Source organism: Seriola dumerili, unplaced genomic scaffold (assembly GCF_002260705.1).
Source record: "Seriola dumerili isolate Sdu_G_001 unplaced genomic scaffold, Sdu_1.0 BDQW01000089.1, whole genome shotgun sequence".
NCBI classification, from domain to species: Eukaryota; Metazoa; Chordata; class Actinopteri; order Carangiformes; family Carangidae; genus Seriola; species Seriola dumerili.
In genome coordinates this window covers 647613-661557 of record NW_019174344.1, presented here as the reverse complement: position 1 = coordinate 661557, position 13945 = coordinate 647613, and the positions used below count along the sequence as shown (strand labels likewise).

General features: G+C 39.3%; 1 protein-coding gene across 1 annotated transcript in view; it reads left to right on the top strand.

Annotated features, from left to right (window-relative positions):
• Positions 1-1210: 1210 nt before the first annotated feature.
• thumpd3 (THUMP domain containing 3) overlaps positions 1211-13945 on the top strand; it is a 19189-nt gene continuing 6454 nt past the window's right edge. Inside the window, exons 1-5 of the mRNA XM_022745670.1 lie at positions 1211-1310; positions 1673-1992; positions 2184-2261; positions 2346-2774; positions 3493-3623. Coding sequence (XP_022601391.1) covers positions 1765-1992; positions 2184-2261; positions 2346-2774; positions 3493-3623 — 866 coding nt within the window. The 5' untranslated portion in view covers positions 1211-1310; positions 1673-1764. The remainder of the gene's footprint in view (positions 1311-1672; positions 1993-2183; positions 2262-2345; positions 2775-3492; positions 3624-13945) is intronic.

Sequence of the window (13945 nt, the reverse complement as noted above, 5' to 3'; positions counted from 1 at the left end):
CTGGTGAAAATGAATTAAAATAAAGCACATCAATAATCGAGATTATCCCAGCTAGCAACTGCTGGATTTCCTGTCTGGGCCTCTGGCTTTGAGAACAAAAGCAAGGCTTTTTCAATGTGAAATCGTTTTAGTCGTGATCTGGTGGTAAAACATCATATTCACTTGAAGGCATATAGTTTATAGCTATAATTGGACTTTACATAATTGTGTTTGACAAGTGACCTTGTTTAGTTATCATCAAACAAGGCTTTAGAAAGGTAGACGTCTTTGACCGCCCCACTAGGGTCTCTATGAAATATGCCTTTGAAAACTTATTGAACCTTTGTGTAAGTAGTGCAAAGAAAAAGAAAGGTTCTCTCGAAGCATAGTTCCTGCTACTATTTGGATTTTTTAGTTTAGATGAGTGAGTGGGTGTAACAAACCAAATTCATCTGCTGTTAAGTGTGAGTCAGGGAGGATTTTCAGTAATTATACAGAACCCATTTTATTTACAAAATGTCACCATTTATACAGTGCAACGTTAACTTTGAAGGACAGTGATTTTATTCTTAAATCAACACAGTGTAAGTATGTTAGTGTGAAGATTAAGCCAGTAGCCAGGGGGTATTGACATATAACTTTGGCTGCATTATTGCATTCGAATCAAACACTTATTCTTGGGCCCCTATTGACCCCCATAGATGTTACATTATTTCCCCAGGCACAGATAGATCAGACACCACCTAGTTTTTCTGGCAAGAATTTTTATAACTGGTTCATAATTTTTAAGCAAAAATGCCAGAAAAAAAATTCACCAGTAACAGTTTCTCCGATGTGAATATTTTTGAAAAATAAAACTATGTACCTTGAACTCCAAGGAATAATGATGGGCATTTAAAATATATTCCGACATTTTATAAACTGAGCAATCCATAGATTATTAGAGGAAATAATTGTCAGACCTATTGATAGAAAATAATTATTGCTTTCAGTCTTACAGTGCTTTAATGGTGGAATAATAACTTGCCCAAAGTTTTTCAGTGTGTTCATTACTTGAAAAATGTAAGCAGTTTGATAAAACACAACATTACAATACTCATACAAAAATTTATACTTGTAACTCTTGTGCAAAACCCTTTTAGTTTGCCAGAACAAATCTGTGGAGCTGATGCTTTTATTCTAAAGGATGTCGACCGGAAGTGTCGGTGTTGTCGCAGCTGAGCGGAAACAACGTGTGACGCCTCGTGTTTGACGGGTTGGTCTGACTCCAGTTAGCAAACTAGGACCAATAGACTCTTTTAAAACTGTTATCAGCGTCTGCAGTTCAACCGGTGGGCTCATTACACAAACACACATCATTATGTGGCAGTGGTTTCATGTAAATGCTGTATCAACGTTAGCTTGCTTTTTATTCGTAACTAACTTTTTAGCTCCGTAAAGCTAACGTTAGCCAGCTAAGTTGCCTGGTAATATTACTTACTCATCAATAACAGAATAGGTGTTTATTCGCAGTGTTCAAATCAACTGTGTTTCGTGCTAACGTATGACAACATGATAGTTCCCAGTAGTATTTTGTGATGTTCTTTCCTTGCTAGTAAATTCTATGCCTGAATATTGTATTGACAGTAAATAATATGCAGCCTCTCTCTCTCTCTCTCTCTCTCTCCCTCTCCCTCTCCCTCTCTCCCTCCAGGTGTTACATGTAATACACTGAGCTCTGCACCAGCTGCCACTCGCATTACTCAGTTATAGCTTTGTCTATTGAGGGACAGACCACTGTACAGCATGTCCTCCCAGGGAGATGGAGCTGCAGAAGAGGGCCCTGAAACAGCCTCCACTGAGATTGATGCCACCAGTGGGGACATCATCACTGTCACCATTGGAGCAACCGTGCCCACTGGGTTTGAACACACTGCTGCAGAGGAGATCAAGGAGAAAATTGGGGTTGATGCAAGAATTAGCAAAGATCGTGGTCGTGTATTCTTTCCAATAACCACTGACAAGCTATTCCAGGTAAGACTCAAAGCCGGCGGAGGCCCAGTTCCCTCAGGTTTTGCTCACTGTCATATTGCATTATAACCAAAGAAGACATTACTTTGTGGAGGCCAATGGTGATATACTGAAACTATCAAGCATATAAATGCACAGAAAATCTCCATCTCACATCTATCTGTCTCCCTATTCTTATATTTTCCCACTTGTAGGTTCATCTTCTGAAGTCTGTGGACAACCTGTTTGTTGTGGTTGAGGAATATCACCATTACCAGTTCAAGGAATCAAAGGTAACGCACAGCCAGCTTTATTCTGTTGTAGCTGATATAAAATACATTATTATTGTCAGGGAAGTAACACTTTCTTTTGTACAGGACGAAACATTAATGGAGTTGCAGCAGCTCGCCTCCAAACTCCCATGGACTAATGCCCTAGAGGTCTGGAAACTAAATGGCACTCTAAAAAAGAAGAAAGGCCACCGGAGAGGAGGAAATGTCGCTAAATCAAAGCCCAACTGCGAGACCGGTGATGTAACCGTGGCTGACACTGAGCAGCAAGAGCTACCTCAGGCAGTGTCAGCTGCTGAAGGCCAGACAGGGGCAGAGGACACACATGGCGGGGAGACCTGTACACAGGACTCAGATGAGGCAGCACCCGGGGCCAAACTAATCAAGTTTCGTGTGACGTGCAACAGGGCCGGTGATAAACACAGCTTTTCCTCTAACGAGGCAGCCAGAGACTTTGGTGGAGCCGTACAAGAATTCTTCCAATGGAAAGCAGACATGACCAAGTTTGACATAGAGGTAGGCATGCTTGTTCAGACTCAACAGATAAGAAGCAAATAACATTGCGCTAGCCAAAAAACACTCTGCATATTCAGATAAACTCGCACGGCATAACCTAATGTTTAGAGTTAAGGAGTGACAAAAAAACATGCTCTATAACATTTTATGAAGATAAGCTGTTCTCATTATGTAACATGTTGAAAAAGGCTTCAGCCTTGTATTAAAGGTTGAAGATGATGTGTATGTTTTTTAAGTTGAAGTGAAAAGGTGTAAAAATGATGATCTGTGGCCTTCTACGCTTTGTAGAAATCTGTCATGGTATTTTGTTGCTTGGTAGCAGTTGCCAGGTGTGTAATCTGACGACTAAAACATAGTTTGTGTTCAAGACTCATTTCAATTATAGTTCCTATCATGGGCTAGCTGTCATTTAGATGCCTGTTTGAATACATGTTGAAATAACCAGTGCTTTATGCTCGTATGTTCCAGTTTACTATAGTTTATAGTCTAGAATATTAGGACTGCAACTAACCATTATTTTCATTATTGGTTTATCCTCTAGTTAGTTTCTCAATTAACCAATTATTAATTTAGTCCATTCAATCAAAAAGAATGAAAAATGACTGAAATAATTAAAACAAATCAAAATTAATTGTCTTTCAGTCATTTCAGCTGCATAAAATATTAATAATATTGACACTTGATTTCTGATCATGTACTGTATGTTTCTGCACTGTAGGTTTTACTAAACATACACAATGAAGAGGTGGTGATTGGCATTGCACTCACAGAAGAGAGTCTTCACAGGAGAAACATCAGTCACTTTGGACCCACTACACTGCGGTCTACCTTATGCTATGGCATGCTCAGGTAACTCTTTTAACACTGTTTTCACCAGGTGCACCATGTGATCCTGAGCTCAGATTATCCATGTGATCCATGTGATATACATTTTGTCATCCGCTCATGCCTGCAAAGGTCAGAGCGGATGTCTGTGTGCAGCGCCTCCAGATACTATATGTTCTGTAAACAACAGAACTGTGTGCTTGTCTGCTGTCCACTCTCCTGTCTGCGTCTGTTTTCAAATGTAACAGGGATTTCTGAATTAGAATACTTGAATAACATGTTAGTTCAAAATTATAATTGTCTGGCTGATCTTGTTTAAAAAGGCGAAGGTTGCTGTGTTTATAGGACAAAGTTTCAGTCACAGAAAACATTTTCACCTTTGAACAACTGTCATAATAACAATTATTATGATTACCTTACAAAGGTTACAGAAGAAAAAAGGGGCAAACAGATGAGGAAATGAGACATACACCCACTAAATTCTTATTAACAGGAACCTGAATTTTACTCCATAACTTAATCATAATCCATGAGAGAAATATGTCTTTCTTGGTAGTAACAAAGCAAACTTGACCAAATTACAGAGTGAGTAAAAAGATATGACTTTGGTGCACTCTGAGCAAGAATTGAGAAAGAAGACGAAGTTGGCAGTGAGGTAATCATGCTTGCCCTGACTTACTACATGTGTATCCACTATCATCACTATCGCTAGCCAAGAAAAACTTTTCTTGGTCAAACCACCGTGTTTATTTTAAGGCATAACGGAAGAGACAAATGCTCTGCTAACTAACATTTTCCATGACGATAAGCATGTGACGTGACAAGTAAGATGCAGTTTTGGATGTTTCTTTTTTCAAACTCCAGTTTCTCCAAACCAATTAGGAATCCCCTCACACAGAGTTGATGCTCTGCATGTTATCTAGGATTCTCTCCTGTAGTGCCCTAATCCCTGAAGTAGGTATTGAAAATTACAGGTAAATTGACAATTGAAGACAAGGTTTGTCTCCGCATTAAATTTAGTTATCTTGTTCTGGTTTGGCTAATATTTGGATGCCTCCTTGGATAATGACATACATTATATAGTTGTTTTAGGTGTCATCAGTATATCAGTCAAAGTATGTGCAAAATCAGTGAATGAAGTATAGAGACTTAGCAGTGGCATCACATCTGAGGTTTGTGGTGCACTTAAGTCAACATTACAAGCAGAAATGGCACTGAGGTTAAATAGGGGACAGCAGTCTGCAGAGATCATTGACCAATGGTTTATGGTTTGTCCAACCAAGGCAATTACCTTGGATACTTATGAGAAATTTCTTTAATGGTAAGTTCATGTAGACACAGTGTATTTCCTTTAGATATTCATTGAGCATATGTTCCAAAAAAAACTTTCATGACTCATCTTCTCAGTTTACAAATCATAACAATGTTCTGCAGTGCTAAGAATAACTCTACAATTATAAGATACAAATTATGGTGAGAACAAGTGCTGTTGAGTGTCATGTAAATGGCTGTAAGGCAGTTTTGTTTAGTAACTGAATCGTGTGTGTGTGTGTGTGTGTGTGTGTGTGTGTGTGTGTGTGTGTGTGTGTGTGTGTGTGTGTGTGTGTGTGTGTGTGTGTGTGTGTGAGAGTCATGTTCAGTATTTAGTTTTTAAGAGAGCAAAGAGTTAGAGCAGCACTCATTTAAACATTTTCATGGCTGCTACAATGAGTTGGTTTCAGCACAGGTAAAGAACACGTTGAGGCTTGTTAGGAGAGGAATAGCAGAACTGGTGGATACTAGATGTTGACATGAATAAAATGAGTTAATATGCTTATAAAACATTTTGTGGAGCAGGGCACCTAATACCACCTATTTAGTTTGCAGTCTAGGCTGCCGGTCATGCATGGCATGACTACTGGGTGGACTTTAATAGTCATTACGCAACCCAACTCGCTTGATTGTAAACATGACTATTTATGTGGAACTTTGTAGTACAGTTAGCCGGATGTTGTATGTGGTGAATTAGTAACTCTGTGACCTCTGAAGAAGCCTGAGGTTCATGGCGGTCGTTTCCATGTTTGGGTGGGTCAATGCGAAAAAACAAGTAACTGATCTTGGTATCACAGCAACATTAAAAAAGGAGTTAGGGGCAGACGAGGGAGTATCCCCATTCTGAGAAGGAAGATGCCAGAAGTCTGCATACACACCCACATCGGACGGAGGGGAAAACTAGGGCACAGAGCTCCTACGGCATGAGCAACACTGGGGATATAGGCCTAAAATTTTAGGCTTAGCTGCTTATATACAACAGATAGCCCAACAGCATACTTTTTGTTTGGTATTGTCAGACCAATATTAACTGAAGGTGATTTTTTTAAGAGGACTAGGTTGTGGCAAATTATTACGCGTTGCCGTTGAAATAAGAGAAAAACAATTGCAGCACACTTTCCACTGAATATTCCATAGTAAGTTAATAATAGTTCTATTAAAAGTGTGGTACATTTAATTACAGTTATGTCAATAAAACAACTACATGGAGTACGCTTAAAGATTGTGTTATGGTTCATCACACATAACACCACAACTCAAAAAATGGGTTAAATTTATACCCATATGTGAAGCCATGACATAAATTTTCACCGTTATGAGTCACTTTACTAATAATGCAAATGCTCATAGTTGGAATTTACGCAAATGGTCAATGGCTGTATGAATTCAGAGCTGTGCATAGGAGTATGCAATATATTCAGTGTTAGTCTCTTAGTATGTAATGAATATCATCTAGCACATTCACTACTCTCTTTTGAACTGAAAAAGCGTCTCAGCTATCGACTCGTCATCTGTTCTTATCGATTACACTATTTTCATTATACACTATCAAGAGCACAGTACCAGACCCAGTACATAAAACTTTCCCCCTTTCTGAAATCCCCTTCATGCATCCTAGTAAAATTTTAGTCAAATGTCGCTTCAAAACGTAAAGTTATCCAAAAGAATCCTACATAGTAAATATGTAGTAACACAGGATAATGTGTCTTCATTTAATTAAGAATAAAATATTCCATCAAAATAGATGTAGAAGCTGACAAAACCTGGTGACTGTAGACTTAGACATAAACGCCGTGGAGTATAGAAAAATCACACAGTAACTGCAAATTATAATTGGGTCCATCAATGGTGTAACTTAATTGATAATATGTTGAGTTTGACGAGTAGTCAACTTATATATGGCAAAAACCACAAAATGAATTACATGTACACGTGGTATGAACGCATTAAAAGGTATGTGGGACATCAATTCCTAAACACATAGTGCTTGCTGTGGTAAGAATGTAGGGTGAGACATTCCAGGTGGCGCCGACTAATTTTGTAAAACCTATATATATATGCATCTTGGTGCAGACAAGCAGTCTGCATCTCTCTGCCTGGCTTGATATTTCATATGTGGAAGATTGCTGTCAAGGCATCAAGCTGTCGTGTATGGGTATACTGGGCACCGAACGGAAAGCATCTATTTCCATGGCATGTTGTGATGCTTGATAGCCGAGTCGCGTACCTCAACCTCTCAGTCCAGGTTTGCATTGACTATGAACGCATACAAACGAATTACATCCCATATGCTGGTACTTTATGTCAAAGTCGCACACTCTCCACCCAGCAGTGACAGAGTGAGTTATTGAGGAGATGTTTTAAGCAGAGAGACGCCCAGCAAGCATGCTAATGGTGGACAAGTGCAACTCATATCGGCCAGACTGTCTCGTTAGTTACCGCCTACTTGATATTCTATCACTGTGTAATCCTGAGCATTGGTGTACATGATGCGAGAAGATTCACTGAGAGTTCTCAGTCTCATGTAACAAAAATAACCCCATCTGCGTGTGGGTTTCAAGTTGAAATTAGGTTTGAAATTTTTATATGGGTTTATCAGAAGGTCAAAAACATAATATCACCACAATCGGACGCGAAGTTGATTGAGTGAGTTTTACTTTCCTTCAGTTTGCAATGCAAGACAACAAATTCACGCACGAAAAACAGCGGAGGGAGAGACAGACTGCAAGGTAATAAGCAGTTTATAGGTCCGAGACACTTATCGCACTCTTGCACTTGAGGAATATTGTTTCGAAGATACGTAAAACACATATAAGAGTGTTTATAATTTTTGGTTTTCAAACCCGTTTTCTGGGACTCTCGCAATAATCTTCTGATTTATTACACGTTTCTAATTTATTGAGAGGGAACATCTGCCCTTGGAAAAACCAAGGTGAGGGAGCAAGACAGTGGCATTGCTGCTGTCTGCGCTGGGAAGTAATCTGACAAACCAGGTTAATGTATAACCTGATGTTAATGTCAAACTTGAACGGTCCAAGGAAAAATGATGGGTTATGGAGTATTTAGGGTGTTCCATTGTTTAAAAATAATTTCCCCTGCCATTTTATAAAACTTAGAAAATGAGCAACTGACATCCCTCTAACGCAAGTAGGACTTTAGTCTCTACGACAGGCCCTAACTACCTTGACAGTGGTGCATGGTATGTTGGCGGACGCATTCATGTGTGACAAATCTAGGTATTAAAATGTATGTGCTGGTAGTAGAAAAATTAACAAGGAATTAGCTTGGCTTGTATTCACATGTGAAAAAGGGGAGTGTCTTAACCATCGTAGCTTATTAGAGCATGAGTGGGAATCTTATGCTATAATTAAATCCATCCAATGTTTGGCGACTGACACGCTTTGTGATGTTTTTAAGTAGTGAGGATTCCTACTCTACACACACACAAGCCATTGAGTGTTTTCAAGTGTTTAGGTTTTTCACTGTTCTAGTACATGTTCATGCAATAGAATAATGTACGTTTGCTCTACGTAGAATTACTGCAATTTAGTTGATAAAATATAAGGTTACGTATGGTCTGATAAAAGGATAAATATAGTCATGGCTATTGGATAACTCACAATAGCCGACATCTTTAGAGACTTTCACAATATACTCCATTCTACCAAGCAGAGTTTATATAAAACTTGTAAACTTCTTTATGCCATACACAAATTGGACGCTACTTGACCACTTGGCTTTTATCTGTTTTGGGAGCTCGTCAAATCAACTTATGTTGTATGCGAATGCAAGATTGCGTTTGATCGTCTTCCTAGATTCAATATTAGAAGTATACTTAACAAGGATGATAGATCGCATTTTCTTGCACATTTGTTTAGGCGATTAAATGTGTTTCGATTATGGTTTAGTTGCCGTATGGACCACGAGCGAGGGTTATAGTAGGATATCTCGAATTATCTGTTGATCTCGTCTACTACGTGCGATATGAAACAGCTGTGAGAATATGAGTATTTTTTGGAACTCACTTATTGTGAAAAGCTAACCATACGGTATACCTCACATCTTATCTGATTGCAGAACGTTGTATATAAATCACTATGGAGATAGATTATTGATACGCAGATGTTACATGCGCAGGGCTTATCGCAGAGAGGCTCAGCAAAAGTCATGTTGCTTAGCTTACGCGGATTAATTGAGGGTCCCATATGCTATTATACAAGAGAGCACTCAATCACACATCAATATTCATTTTAATTATAGATTTACAGGTGGGGCCTAGAGGCGTCTTATACATGTATTGTGAAACGCTTATCTATAAACGTAGCTACGCTTCACGCTCCTTCTACAGATGTAAATATGTCCGATAACCCATTAAAGCCATCGTTTTATATTCACGCTCGTGGTTACTTAAAAGAACTTGAAGCGTCACACGAAGCTTTCTGAGTAGACACTGTGTGTGATGTCACAACGAAGCCAGTCCCCACTGCACTCGTGTCATGCCCCATAGCCTGCCCACCCTGCATGCGCTCACAATACATATTCCACTTAGAGGTATTTGGTTTCTCTTGATATGTTCTACCAGAAATCATCTCGCTGGTTCTGTTCTATTTGTTTTTTTTTTGAGATTACACTACAAGACAGAAAGAAAGCGGAGGGTCAGTGTATACCTAATCAGATACAAGGGCATCGTGGATGGACATCAACTACGCAGAAAAGGTGTGGTTCAAAATATGAAATTCCAAAATGGGGCCTATAAGATTGCCATTACGCGCGATAGATGAGTTGTCGGCTTTTGTCACAACAGGCTACTTAATGCGACCAGAACCATGAAATTGCTTAGCAATTCTCTCTTTATCAGCTGAATTATGATTGTGGAATGGAAGCGCAAAAAATTGTAGATACAGACGTGTTAAGGTAGTTGAGGCTGTTATATTTTGGTGGTGGAAGGTTGGGTTTGGTGTTTTGCTCTGGCATTTTAGACAAAAGTCATAGCTCGCATGTACACTCCTCCTAAAAAAATTTTCCACTTGGCTAACAGCTCTAAACTAAGCTGTGCTACACGTGAATCTTAAGTAATCAGTTTACTTGGCGGTAGCTTACATCTATTTGGATAACATGGAAAGACATGAATTTGTGCCGATCAAATGCTCTTGTCTAATTTCAACGGCAAGACAGACATTTAACAAGCATTAATTAATGCATGCGCCTCTACAATATCTTCGTCTCTTCTCTCTCATTCCCACTCTTGTTCGTCTTTCCAGTCATTCTTATCTTGAACTTCCTAAGCAATCACCTTCTCTATCGCATTGTAGTGGAGTTTACAACATTGGTTACACCACACTCGAGTACACTATCGAGTACTCCAGCTGCCACCTTCGCCAAATATATCATAGGTCACGCCATGTGTAATAATCTCGTTCTCGATCTATCATCAATATCACGGGACCAGAACCAAAAACTTGGGTAACGCAAATGTCCTCCCAGGGAGATGGAGCTGCAGAAAGAGGGCCCTGAAACGTAGCCTCCACTGAGAAATTGATGCCAACCAGTGGGGGACATCATACTGTCACATTGGAGCAACCGTGCCCACTAGGGTTTTGAACATCACTGCGCAGGAGAATCAAGGAGAAAATTGGGGTTGAATGCAAGAATTAGGCGAAAGTCGTGTCGTGTATTCTTTCACAATAACCACTGAGACAAGCTATTACACAGGTAAGACTCAAGCGGCGGGGCCTCAGTTCGCTCAGGTTTGCTCATGTCCATATATGCATTATAACAAAGAAGCCACATGTACTTTGTGGAGGCCAATGGTGATATACCTGAAACTATCAGCATATAAATGCACCAGAAAATCTCCATCTCACATCTATCTGTCTCCCTATTCTTATATTTGTCCCACTTGTAGGTTCAACTCTTCTGAAGTCTGTGTGGACAACACTGTTGTTTTGTGGTGAGGAATAATCACTCATTACCGAGTTCAAGGAATCAAAGTAACGCATAGCCAGCTTTATTCTGTTGTAGGCTGATATAAAAACATTACTTATTGTCAGGGGGAAAGTACACTTTTTGTTTGTGTAGCAGGACGAAACATTAATGGAGGTTGCAGCAGCTCGCCTCCAAACTCCCATGGACGCTAATGCCCTAGAGTCTGGAAACTAAATGGCACTCCTAAAAAAGAAGAAAGGCCACCGGAGAGGAGGAAATGTCGCTAAATCAAAGCCCAAACTGCGAGATCCCGGTGATTGTAACCGTGCTGAACCACTGAGCAGCAAGAGCTACTCAGGCAGTGTCCAAGCTGCTGAAGGGCCAGACAGGGCAGGGACAGACCACATGCGGGGAGACTGTAACACAGGAACTCAGATAGTAGCAGCACACGCCGGGGCACAAACTAATCAAGTTTCGTGTGACGTGCACAGGGCCGGTGTATAAACACAGCTTCTTCTCTAACGAGGCAGCCAGAGACTTTGGTGGAGCCGTACAAGAATTCTTCAATGGAAAGCAGACATTGACCAAGTTTGACATAGAGGTAAGGCATGCTTGTGTCAACTCAACCAGATAAGAAGCAAAAAATTGCGCTAGCCAAACAACAACTCTGCATATTCAGATAAACATCGCGACGGCATAACTAATGTTTAGAAGTTAAACGGAGTGACAAAAAAACATCTCTATAAACATTTTATGAGATAAGCTTTCTCTCATTTATGTAACTGTTTGAAAAAGGCTTTCAGCCTTGTATTAGGTTGAAGATGATGTTGTATGTTTTTTAAGTTGAGTGAAAAGGTGTAAAAATGTATCTGTGGCCCTTCTACGCTGTTTGTAGAAATCTGATCCATGGTATTTTGTTTCTTGGTAGCAGTTGCCAGGGTTGTAATCTGACGACTAAAATGAGTTGTGTTCAAGACTCATTTCAATTAAGTTCTATCATGGGCTAGCTGTCATTTAGATGCTGTTTGAATACATGTTGAAATAAACCAGTGCTTTATGCTCGATATGTTCCAGTTTACTATAGTTTTTAGTCCTAGAATATTAGGAACTGCAACTAACCATTATTTTTTCATATTTGGTTTATCCTTAGTTAGTTTCCTCAATTCAACCAAATTATTAATTTAGTCCATTTCAATCAAAAAGAATGAAAAATTACTGAAATAATTAAAACAAATCAAAATTAACGGTCTTTCAGTCATTTCAGCTGCATAAAATATTAATAATATTGACACTTGATTTCTGATCATGGTACTGTATGTTCTTGCAACTGTAGGTTTTACTAAAAATACACAATGAAGAGGTGGTGATTGGCATTGCACTCACAGAAGAGAGTCTTCACAGGAGAAACATCAGTCCACTTTGGACCCACTACACTGCGGTCTACCTTATGCTATGGCATGCTCAGTAACTCTTTTAACACTGTTTTCACAAGGTGCACCATGTGATCCTGAGCTCAGATTATCCATGTGATCCCATGTGATATACATTTTTGTCATCCGCTCATGCCTGCAAAGGGTCAGAGCGGATGTCTGTGTGCAGCGCCTCCAGATACTATATGTTCTGTAAACAACAACTGTTTGCTTGTCTGCTGTCCACTCTCCTGTCTGCGTCTGTTTTTCAAATGTAACAGGGATTTCTGAATTAGAATACTTGATAACATGTTAGTTCAAAATTATAATTGTCTGGCTGATCTTGTTTAAAAAGGCGAAGGTTTGCTGTGTTTATAGGACAAAGTTTCAGTCACAGAAAACATTTTCCTTTTGAACAACTGTCATAATAACAATTATTATGATTACCTTACAAAAGGTTACAGAAGAAAAAAGGGGCAAACAGATGAGGAAAATGAATAAATACACCCACTAAATTTCTTATTAGCAGGAACCTGAATTTACTCCATAACTTAATCATAATCGCAATGAGAGAAATATGTCTTTCTTGGTGAGTAACAAAGCAAACTTGACCAAATTACAGAGTGAGTAAAAAGATATGACTTTGGTGCACTCTGAGCAAGAATTGAGAAAGAAGACGAAGTTGGCAGTGAGGTAATCATGCTTGCCCTGACTTACTACATGTGTATCCACTATCATCACTATCGCTAGCCAAGAAAAACTTTTCTTGGTCAAACCACCGTGTTTATTTTAAGGCATAACGGAAGAGACAAATGCTCTGCTAACTAACATTTTCCATGACGATAAGCATGTGACGTGACAAGTAAGATGCAGTTTTGGATGTTTCTTTTTCAAACTCCAGTTTCTCCAAACCAATTAGGAATCCCCTCACACAGAGGTGATGCTCTGCTGTTATCTAGGATTCTCTCCTGTAGTGCCCTAATCCCTGAAGTAGGTTTTGAAATTACAGGTAAATTGACAATTGAAGACAAGGTTTGTCTCCGCAATAATTTTAGTTATCTTGTTCTGGTTTGGCTAATATTTGGATGCCTCCTTTGGATAATGACATACATTATATAGTTGTTTTAGGTGTCATCAGTATATCAGTCAAAGTATGTGCAAAATCAGTGAATGAAGTATAGAGACTTAGCAGTGGCATCAACATCTGAGTTTGTGGTGCACTTAAGTCAACATTACAAGCAGAAATGGCACTGAGGTTAAATGGGGGACAGCAGTCTGCAGAGATCATTGACCAATGGTTTATGGTTTGTCCAACCAAGGCAATTACCCTGGATACTTATGAGAAATTTCTTTAATGGTAAGTTCATGTAGACACAGTGTATTTCCTTTAGATATTCATTGAGCATATGTTCCAAAAAAAAACTTTCATGACTCATCTCTCTAGTTTACAAATCTAACAATGTTCTGCAAGTGCTAAGAATAACTCTACAATTATAAGATACAAATTATGGTGAGAACAAGTGCTGTTGAGTGTCATGTAAATGGCTGTAAGGCAGTTTTGTTTAGTAACTGAATCGTGTGTGTGTGTGTGTGTGTGTGTGTGTGTGGTGTGTGGTGTGTGTGTGTGTGTGTGTGGTGTGTGTGTGTGTGTTGGTGTGTGTGTGTGTGGTGTGTGTGGTGTGTGTGTGTGTGAGAGTCATG